Source organism: Pogonomyrmex barbatus, unplaced genomic scaffold (assembly GCF_055798465.1).
Source record: "Pogonomyrmex barbatus isolate J1 unplaced genomic scaffold, ASM5579846v1 scaffold8, whole genome shotgun sequence".
Taxonomy (NCBI): Eukaryota; Metazoa; Arthropoda; class Insecta; order Hymenoptera; family Formicidae; genus Pogonomyrmex; species Pogonomyrmex barbatus.
In genome coordinates, this window is record NW_028297182.1 from 7,057,364 (window position 1) to 7,068,743 (window position 11,380).

An 11,380-nucleotide genomic window follows, 5' to 3' on the forward strand; every position below is an offset into this window, starting at 1 on the left:
ATATAATTAGGTCCTAAATAAAATTAAACAGAAATATATATATAGTAACAAAACATTGTGGATCTTGTGTAGTATAGACTGTATTCCAATATTTACTGCCAGTATTAAAAATGTATAATGCATGTCACATATATTATAGATGACAGTGAATATCGAATCGCAGCTATAGTGCAGATAACCGAAGTACCGAAAAGCTATAAGTTGTATGGACATTCAACGGTACCCAATAACCAGCTGTTTATTATTTGACGAGTTTAAGATTGTCATAATTGATAAAATTAAAATATTAAGTGTTACGAAATTAAATTCTATGATATAAGAAAATCAAATTTATTTTATGACGCTCAATGTGAATCATATAAATAATATATTTAAAGTAAAATTGATATTTCATTAAACAATGTTATGTTGTTATCTATACAAAAGTGTTAAATATATACAATAATTTATAATTTGTTACATATTGTACAAATAAAAGCGAAAAATTATTTCTATACATTTATGTTATGTTTTTAATTAACAATGGGAGACATTATTGACCTAGAACAATTTCTTACTGACACTTGGCGCGATATTGCTAATTTTGTAAATGAATCTGCGGTCTATATAGATCATGCAGCAACAGAATGCCTTCATTGGCATACGGGTGGCAAAATATATTCCTTTTTTAAGGATGCTGGTGCAGTATCAGTTTACGAATTGGCTATGTATAATTTTCGTGTATGTAATTAATAAAGCATGATCATTTATATATATGTTCTTACTTATAATTTATTTCATTACAGTATGCCAAAGTACAAAATTGCAAAAAGGCAGTTATTATTTCCACTTCTACCAATCCTGCTTTTTATCAACGTACAATTAAAATGATAATAGAAAAAAATGCATATGATCATTATATAATTATCACTGCTGCACATCCAGATGTATTGAATTATGACGATACAGTACCATTAGAAGATAGAATGGATTATGCCAAATTGAAAAGAGATGTAAAAAATTGGATGCATTCCAATCAACAATCGCAAGTGAGATTTGTCACATTTTAATTTCAAAATCATTATGTTATATATTGTTGAAATTATATATTGATTTACAGGATTGTTTGGTGACAATACTATTTCGTCCAATTTTTATTAGTCTAATTGACAATGATTTGTTTGTGACACCATCTTTTAATGATCTATTATCTCCTTTAGATAGCACATTGTTAAAAGATTCCGAATATGAAATTGATCATTTTGTGAGTTTATTTAATAGTTTATTAACATGTTTGAATTTAAAAGAAGATATTTATTCAATGGGAAAATTTAGCGAGCTCATTGCTGAGAAATTAGAAATGTTACCAATGGCTGTCGACCGTAGAAATGTAAGTATTTTGTTTATCAAAGGATAATTTACAATGATTCCTTCTCTTCTATCTCCATCTGAGCGTGGTGATCTCTTTCATATACCTGTGGTACGCACGGTGATTATACACAGGTATATATGGGATCTCAGTAATTTTTGATAGAAAGACGCTCATGGCAAAGTTATTTTCTGGTTTGCCATTGCCTTCCGAGAAGAGATGAGCGTAAATATTTTGATTTTGCTGGGAATCGAACCCAGGGCCTCTAGCATAGATTAGTGCGTTGCCTTATTATGCCACGCTCGCTCACATTACGATGACATTACATTATAAATAGTCAAAAGAGAATAATTGACATATTAGAATGTATTAAAATTGTTTTATTTTAATGTTCAATTTTATATATTAGAATCTAGTTGGTGCAAAAGAAAGAGGAGTATCTTTAATCTTTGTCGACAGAACATTAGATCTTTGTACTTCTACTAGTAATAATACTGAATCATTGTTAGCCAGAATATTGTGCACATTATCCCATTTACCTCATCACTGTAACGATGTTGCAATAAATATGTCACCTCTGTTCTGCGACACACAGGTAATAACTTGTATATTATATAGATATTATTACATGAAAATTGCATAAAAATTGTTTAATAGTTTAAGGAATATATCAATGTACCAGGATGTTTGGCTAGCAATGATAAAAATCTAATGAATATGTTAATCACAAAAAAACAAAAAGAAGTATTGAGCACTATGAATAAGATGCTCATCGATATACTTTCAACAAGAGAAAACTTAAAACTACGAGAGAACCTGAAACCAAAACTAGCAACAAGGATTTCTGCGCATAGTTTAGAGAAACTTGTAAATAAATTCAAAGACATAGATGATCTTCATGCTATATCTGAATCAAGCAAGAGACTTCAAGTATGTATCAATAATACTCCAATAATAAAAGACAAAATAATACAATATTAAAATATAAAACCAAATCTGAAACTTAGTTATGTAATATGTTTTGATGATAAGATTAATTCTGGATGTTATTTTGTTATATATAACTTATTAAAAGTTATTAAAAGTTAAATGTATATGTATAAACATTATTTAATTGCAGGTGGTGTTAGGAATTATACAAGCCTTAACATCAGAAAAAACTTCCCAAATAGAACTATTGATCAGTCTCGAAAAACTTGTTTTACAAAATATAGCTGTAAGTCGTGACTCTACGAGCGTGCTTGGACAAGTAATTATCATAGTCATTTTTTTTATTTCTAATATTTCTAATATTTGCATTTTCATTTTTTGTAAGATTACAAATTTTTCGATTATTTTCAGTTAAGTAATATAATAAAAACCCGTGAAAAAAGAGGATTAAATACAGACAATATATTAGCACTTTTAGTGCATATTTATGCACTTGCTGGAACTGAAATACAATTTTCTCTTCAACAAGAGCAACAGTTGGAAGAAGCTATTGCCAATGCTGTATTTGAAGATATCATAAAATTAAAGAAAGATACAGTGAACAGTGAAATGTCAATATATCAACAAACATTGTTACTTTTCGGTTAGTAAAAAAGCTAAAGCATGCTAATAATATGTAATATAGAAATAAATCAAGCAATCAAGATTACATATGAAATTTTGATATTGATTTGATAAACAAAAAATTTAAAAATGATTTAATTTGTTGAGCTTTAGTTATTTTTATATAAATTTAGTGTTAAAAATATAAATTACATCTAAATTGATAATATTTAATCATTACTAAATAATTAAATATCCGCAATATATGTTTAAATTAGATGTTACAAATATTGAGACTGCAAAGGAAACGTCTGAGAAGATAGCGAAACATATTATGAATATCTTACATGAAATAGCACAGCAACGTGCCTCTCTACACAATTACACGTATGAAACTATATACATATAATTATTGTGAAATGTAACATTATTTTATATATATTAATTATTATGAGACTTATAATTCTGTATATGTACATGTGTGCATAATATGTGCAATCAACTATATATGATTTCATTTTATTTTTATATTTCATGTTTTAAATCATTATTTTCAAATATGTACGATTACACAAATATGTATATAAAAAATATAAAAATTACAGTGACTTATTTATATTTCTTACAGCTCCTTAATGTCTAAATCAAATTCTCAAGAAATTGTTCGACGTATTGGCATTTTGCAACAATTATTAACAGATATGCTCCATCCAAATAGATTTGAACTTCCTGATTTACATCAAAGATCACCTTCGCTTATTTCTGCTGGATTCAAGTAAGTTAAAATGTAAATGTATACTTTAAATATTTATTTTTATTTTAAAGAAAAATTTTAAAAAGGAAATCTGTTGAATTTGATATTTGTACCTTTGACAGTTTATTTTCCAAAGGAAGAATAAAACACCATCCTTGCGATAACAATTGGATTATCATTTATGTCATTGGAGGTATAACACCAGAAGAAGTAAGAGAGACTAAAGAAATTATATCATCATTTAATTCAAATTGTCAAATAACAATAGCAGGTTCAAGACTGTTAAAGCCATCAGACATAGTGGATAAGATCCTTCTCTCATCGATTAATTATTGATACATTATTTTAATTTAAATTATCACTGAATCCATTTTATACCAGAATCAGAGATTGTATAACAAATCCGTTTTATATCATCAGTAGATTGTACATGACATACAAACTCATGAGTTACAGGATTTTTGTAAAGATGCAACCTATAATTTATACCCGTTCCTTGTAACAGATTGGAATGTGATTGGTACTTGGACACTGGTCCATCCCATTTTGTATAAATTGTTATCATATGAAATTGAGATGTTTGAATCCGAATGATTTTGAGTAAGTCTTTGGTATAGTTGTCCATACTGAGAATTCCCTTTATCCTTCTCTCCTGCCAATAGTACGCCAATATATTGTCTATAGCTAACAGAGCAATTTTTTCATTGCTGAGGAGCTCATCCTCGAGCATATGCAAAGTCAGTTGGAACTGCTCACTGTTGCAGCAGCTAATCACTGTCAAGTTTTCTAAAGACTTGTGTATGACATGATCTACTACTTCATCCGATAGTTCTACACCGGCTATTTGGTACGCATTGTGTATCACGGGAGTCATGAGTTCAGCTATCTTGCTCATCTCTACATGACCATATGTATCAATCAGTACTACGTGAACATTGCATCCGCTAATTTCGATATCTTTATACCGCGCGGGCAATATACACCTCGCTATAAATTGGCACAGTAACAGAGTCTTTCCAGTGGACGAAGCACCAACAATTTCTATGATACTTTCATTGTCAATATCAGTCGAGAATAGAACATTATCGAGGTTAATTGAACGTGGTCTCTCGCTGAATCTCGATAACAATTGCAGTCCGCCCTCGAAATGAAACATTATTAATGATATGCAAATATACGTCTGTCTAACATTATAATGTTTTAGACGTATTATGTGTTATCAATATTAATATCGGAAAGAAGCCTGAGACCGGCAATCCCGGCTTTTTTCATTGACACATTGAAATTGCTGTATACTACCGCCACCAACGACTATTTAATGTAAATGAGCTTGGAACTATGTAAAAAGAAAGGTGTAATAACATCACGTATGCGCAGTCTCGACCAATAAGAATTGGGTCAAAATGCTGAAAAGCAATATGGCTGCAGCGCGAAATTCCGAAGTTTTTTCAATTAGTGCACCCCCCCCCATACACACACACACACACACACACATACCACACACATTATTGCAAATAAAAATTATATTATTTATATAATTATAAATATTATTTAGAAATTCACATAAGTTATTATTTCTCTCATTACAAAAAAATGTTTGTACTACATTTGTATTATTCAAGTATTTTTATGCTATTTTTTTTAAATATCTGCATTTTAAGTACATATAACCATATATGATTGTTTTGTGTTCGAATAGCGCGGATGTATTTTGACTCAAATTTCGACTGCGTTCCGATATTCCTTGCCAGTACTGAAAATATATAATTTAGATTACGTATATTATAGATTTTCAATACTGGCAGTGAATATCGGTACGCAGCCTATATTGGCTCCGCTGATCGTGCCGCCATTGCTATGCGCAATCGTGCACCTTTTTTTTTACATCATACTTGGAACTATATTTTACATCTGTTTATGACAGCTTGAGAACGGACATGCCTGCGATTTAGCTGTAATTTTATTTTAAAGCGCTTCTATGTCCATAAAAACGTGGACATTGAACTACGTAATCAATGTCCACGATCCTGTAGGTAATGTCCACGATTGCGTGGTTCACATTCGTGCTATGTTCACGATTTTGTGGTTTTGTTCCGTGCTACATATATGCAGGAGTAACAATTAGTTAGATAAAGAGGGTCGATCAATCTATCCATTCTTGTCTGACAAAATCGTGGACACTTAAAACGTAACGATTACAGCATTTAATGTTGTTATCAAAAGGCTTGTAGAGCCTTGTATTAGTTAGATATTATTCGTAATATTGTTGAATATTTCGTTTGACACACACACACACACACGTTGTAGATATCGCGGCCTTCAAACTGTTTACATGTCGTGATACGTACGGCGCGCACCGCGCGTGTGTTACGAGCGTTTCCACGTGTTATCATTTTTTATCCGTACGAACAGGTAGCGGCGCGTATCACTTCGCATTCCCTCATATTCTTTTATTGTTAAATGATACCAAACGTATCATATGAATATAATAATAAATGCTTATCAACAATTGATTAACTATTCATAAACGTATCGAAACAATATCTTTTTAATAAGTATAGGCGTATATCGCGCGATTTATAATTTCTTTGAAATTTATGACTTTTTGTAAATGATAACCCCTCCGATGGGTACGGCCTTGACGTGGCGGAGGGGCTGAGTGTTCCGAGGGATTTCGTACCCCAAAGACGAAGAAGCCAACAGTACCATTGCACCATTATTAATAATTCAACAATATATTACAAATAATACCTAACTTACACGAAATACTATAGTTTTTAATAATAGAACATTAAGTAATGTAAATAGATATTTCATTAGAAAGTATTATTTCGCGATATGCTTGTGAATCGATGACTATCGCGTGTGTTATTAATATATTATTAATAACATTAATATTACCGTTGGATGATATTAATGTTATTAATAATATATTAATAATATATGCAATTGTCGTCGATTTTTAACATTCCACCGCTGATTTAAATGAGAGAATAAATTGCCAGATTAATGATTAACAAGCATATCGAAACGATACTCTCTAATGAAATATATATACACAGTTATTTTATTAATGTTTGGTTACTAAAATATCGATAATCGTCGATAATCGTGTAAGTTATTATTTGATTAATATTGTGAAATATTTCGTCGTAGTCACTGATGGGGAATGGGGCAGACTTGAGAAATGTTAACGTGGCGCGTAGCACGCTCCATTGTGTACGTACGGCGAGTCGTGTTTATAAGTGGTTGACGTGCTACCGTTCATTCACCGGCATTCGTATGGACAAGTTGCGTCGCCCCGCATTTCTAAACGTTGTTATATCTTACGAAATATCTTGTGACTATCTTGTGTAATAATAAATGCTTATTAACTGATATGATTCATAAGCGATTCGTAAGCGTACCGAAATGAGACTCTATAACAAGATTATACATATATTTCGCGACTTAATTCCATTGAAATTCATAACTTTTTGTTAGATAATACACCTCTGATGGGTACGGCCTTGACGTGGCAGAGGAGGCCTCAGTATTCCGAGGGATTATTCAAGCAGTATTATTAATCGGCGAAATGGTTTGCCGATTAACTTGTGCTACTTGGGTATGTACCCCAAAAACGAAGAAGCTAATCAGTACCCGTTGCACTGTTATCAGTAACATTAATATTAACGTTAAGTAATATTATTAATAATATACCAACACAGCATAGCCACGAGTCGTGAAATGGCTCTTATGTGGCAAACTTAATTAACGCATTAATCGTCGGTTTTTAACCGACATTCCGCCGCCGTCGATTTAATTGTGAATGAACGAACTGCAGCCAGTTCGCGCGTTTGCTTCGGGAGTGCGTACGAGCGATCGGACTAAGAGATTTTTCCTCGCCCTGCGAGGGCTCGTTTGAAAAATATCATAGTTCGAGCCGGTCGAGTCGCGCTGTCAAGGGGTGCAGGGAGCACGGGATCTCATTGAGGCGTAGTCGGCTACGTCTTCACGCCACGTGCGTCACGGCACTGGTGATGCCGGCTGTGAATGTTACACGCACTCGCTACCGCTTGCATGTGTATGGGTGCTTTCCATTTAGTGACACTATCGTTCTATCTTTCTTGGCTTTCAATAATTAACAAGGACAAAATGATACTTGTGTCGACTTGTGTCACTAAATGGAAAAAAACCTTGTGTTTCGCACAATTGCAACCTGCATTAAACGGCTGATTGAGAACACGCTCTGTCTTCGACAAGTGATTCGGTCCCAATCGGCAAGATTTCAATCTGACTTATTTTCGTCACTTCTCTTGATTTTTTATTTTTGACACAGCATTGCCACGAGTCGTGAAAGGGCTCCCATGTGGCGCGTGCGATTATTTAATCGCCAACGACCTTTATTTTCCCTTCCTTAATATCTTAACAACAAATCGCGTATAATCTGACTCGATCAGAGTCTTAGTTCGGGCGGTTATTGCGTGTGCCGAGACTCCAAGTTGTCCGATTGTTATAATTTTATCTAGATTGTTAGGCAGGTGGGTACCTTCTCTCTCTACCAGCCTTCTCGATAGCCCGGGTGACATTTGATATCACGTGTATGGTATCCGCCTTTGTGATTCGATCTGAACCGTTGGCTGAGCCAATGCGATGGTTGAGCCAATTTTAGACGTAATTTCTAAGAAACAAGAGATTCAGTCGATTCTTCTTTCGCTTCGGTCCTAACCTTTACTTGAAGAGTTACCATATATTTCGAAAAGCTCACCAACTCGGGTGCTGACTAAACCGACGAAACTTGATATTTTCACGCGCACTAAACGTGGAGTATCGTCAAGTATCGCGCGCGATTATAATAATTCGCGAGTGTTTTTCGCGAGTGTCCTGTGCTGTGAGGAGACCTAACATCCTGAGAGGAGGAGGAAGCCTAAGAGAGGTATCGGCGGAGCAACCTTGTGGTAAATATATATTTCTTGTCAATATTAAATTGTTTTTTTATTTATTTGAATCATTAAATTTAAATAATTTAAAATTTATAATTCCGAAAAGAAAAGCAAAAAATAATTATTTAATTTTATTTAAATAAATTCATCATAGAATTATATTTATTATTATATTTTTTTATATAATTATATTATTAAATTATATTTAAATGTAATTATGAAAAATTAATAAAAAACATTAATTAAAAATAATACAGGTAGATAGGGATACTAAAAAATTCGAATAAGTAGGATAATAATTTCAGAATTTATTTAATGTATATAATAATTTAAAAATTTGTAAATTTGTTTAAACTATTAATTGTAAAAAGAATAAAATATAATAAATAACATTCGGTTGATTTTAAACTTAATTATATAACTTAATTATAATTATAACTATAATTTAATAATTTTCTTTTTTGAATTTAACTTCGTGACATGTATATATATATATATATATATATATATATATATAAATCTATCTATTATATTTTATTCTTTAAATATATTCTCGGTTGATTGTATTTCTTTAATTGTAAATAATGCATTAAAAATGTATAACTTTGTATTGTATTGTTTGGTACCAAAATTGTTAATTGTATATAATTAATAAATATTAAAATAAATTAAAAAGTGTGCAAAAATAGAGGATCGCCAATCAAAATTAATGGGGGTGATGGAGGGCCTTCACAAATTCAGATTTTATTCGATAAATATTTCGACTGAACAATAACAATTTTGGTTATCGAACAATACAAATTGTATTATTGTATTATATTATAATGTATTATGTTGTATTATAATGTATTATATTATTGTATTATGTTATGATGTTTCTTTCTTTCGTATTAAACTTTTGTATTTTTATTGTATTTTTATTGAATATTATTGAATTATATTTTATATAAGTTTGTAATAATTTTTTTTATATTGTATAAAAAATAATAAATATAAGAAAATTTAAAATATGCATATAAAGAGAAGAGGACCGCCAAAAAGTGAAATTGGCGGCGGTGGTGGAGAGTCTCTACAAATTGATCAGTTTCTAAAAACGCAAGAGAAATTATAGCATAGAAGTTTGCTGTAACTAACGAGATTTGTTAAAATTGTGATAAATAATCAATGCGACACATTTCCGATTTTGTTTGAGACAAAGACGGATAGAGATTGATCGTCCCTCTTTATCTAGCTAACTGTCATTCCTGCATACAGCACGGAACAAAGCTACAAAATCGTGGACGTAGCACGAATAAAAACCACGCAATTCTAGACATTACCTACAGGATCATGGACATTAGTTACGTAGTTCAATGTCCACGTTTTGATGGACATAGAGGCGCTTCAAAATAAAGTTACAGCTAAATCGCGGGCACTCAGGCCGCTCTCAGGCTTCTCTCTGTTATGACATCGCTGATAAAATCGTGTCTCACAAAACAGATGTGTTCGTGCTAAATTTATTCCATGAAAAATTACGCGAATATACTTATATATTATATATAAGTATATTCTTGATTCACGAATTATAGATGCAGCACGGACACGCACTATAATGCGATTTTATCGACAACATCGGAAAATGAATGTAGTAAGCTACGTAATTCGAAACTTAAAACTGGATGTACTGACAGTACAGGGGATTTCGATGACCTCAAAAAAGCGAGATAGCCAGTCTCAAGCTTTTCTTTAATTATTAATGCGCGTTAATCCATCGTTAGATATCATTGATGTGATAAAATCAAAACCTGCCAGATCTTTCGTAGCAGCTATATTCAAAATCTTTTTCTTTTAGTTGAACCTCTTGCATTATTCATCTATTCTCTCTTTCTCTTCACGTTTGAAAAAATAAAACATCACGAAAATATTATCGATATTATTCCATTGCGTGTTTCGATATTTTAACATTATTTCGTATATTAAACAATTGTATATATAGTAAATAAATTATTGGAATTTATTTACTATTTCTTGATCGTTTCTTTTATCTAATAAAATATTTTCATGTTAGAAAATTATTATAAATAAATTATTGATTAATATAATTATAATAAATTATAATTATTATAAATAAGATCAATTTGCAACTTTGGTCGATTCGATTATCGCGAAATTGCGACATATTTCTTTTCGATAACTTTGAATTGAAGAATGTTCAAACGAAGAATCAAATCTTGCTTTGTTTATTGTAGATATAAATTTAAAAAAAAATTATTTTCGATATATTCAATATTATATATAATTTTATAGATTCAAAAAGTAAAATTATAATAGTTTTAAAATCGATCTTTCCGAAGATCGCAACAAACCGAAAAAGTTTCAATAATCATAAGATTTTGAATTTTTATGTTAAAAATAACTAAAACGTGAATATATATGCAATAATATAACTATTCATTTTTTATACGCATTTAAAAGACTCCTAAAACCTATATCAAACAACGAAACTTTGTGTGAAAAAAATAATTTCAAGTCTATTGAAAATAGTATAAAAGAAAAGTAAAATAATTATACCATCATATTTGTTCGCTCACAATTTAGTTTCAAATTAAGTTTTTCAGTCTCAAAGTTTTAAGATTCTTGTCCTCCGATTATTCAGATTTATTATAATTGTAATATTTTTATCTTGTCATGTGTGCTAATAGAATAAAAATAAGAATTGAGAAATTTCATACACAAAATAGAAAATTTTTATGATGATGATTTTAAAATCTAAAAGTAATTGTATATGACGATATATAATAGAGCATAATTGGTGCATCATTATTAAGGCAATATTAATCGTAA

The 11,380-nt window shown here is 30.9% G+C and overlaps 2 protein-coding genes across 2 annotated transcripts; one reads left to right on the forward strand and one right to left on the reverse strand.

Annotated features, from left to right (window-relative positions):
- The first annotated feature begins 169 nt into the window (after positions 1 to 169).
- LOC105426244 (sec1 family domain-containing protein 2) lies at positions 170 to 4,226 on the forward strand. Its single transcript, XM_089084074.1, has 10 exons — positions 170 to 720; positions 786 to 1,028; positions 1,100 to 1,369; positions 1,758 to 1,943; positions 2,006 to 2,278; positions 2,469 to 2,597; positions 2,690 to 2,921; positions 3,160 to 3,268; positions 3,510 to 3,656; positions 3,758 to 4,226. The coding sequence occupies exons 1-10, from the start codon at positions 523 to 525 to the stop codon at positions 3,969 to 3,971; spliced, it is 2,001 nt and encodes a 666-aa protein (XP_088940200.1). The 5' UTR covers positions 170 to 522; the 3' UTR covers positions 3,972 to 4,226.
- Positions 3,861 to 5,090, reverse strand: Xrcc2 (X-ray repair cross complementing 2). The gene has a single exon (XM_011637382.3). The coding sequence runs from the start codon at positions 4,789 to 4,791 to the stop codon at positions 3,994 to 3,996; it is 798 nt and encodes a 265-aa protein (XP_011635684.2). The 5' UTR covers positions 4,792 to 5,090; the 3' UTR covers positions 3,861 to 3,993.
- Between the last annotated feature and the right edge of the window lie 6,290 nt (positions 5,091 to 11,380).

Excerpts from the sequence above, each read along its gene's own strand:
- Xrcc2 (XM_011637382.3), bottom strand. The coding sequence starts at position 4,791 with ATGTTTCATTTCGAGGGCGGACTGCAATTGTTATCGAGATTCAGCGAG.
- LOC105426244 (XM_089084074.1), top strand. The coding sequence starts at position 523 with ATGGGAGACATTATTGACCTAGAACAATTTCTTACTGACACTTGGCGC. Across the intron at positions 1,370-1,757 it reads TGGCTGTCGACCGTAGAAAT|AATCTAGTTGGTGCAAAAGA; the intron begins GTAAGTATTTTG and ends TTTATATATTAG. Across the intron at positions 2,598-2,689 it reads CTACGAGCGTGCTTGGACAA|TTAAGTAATATAATAAAAAC; the intron begins GTAATTATCATA and ends GATTATTTTCAG.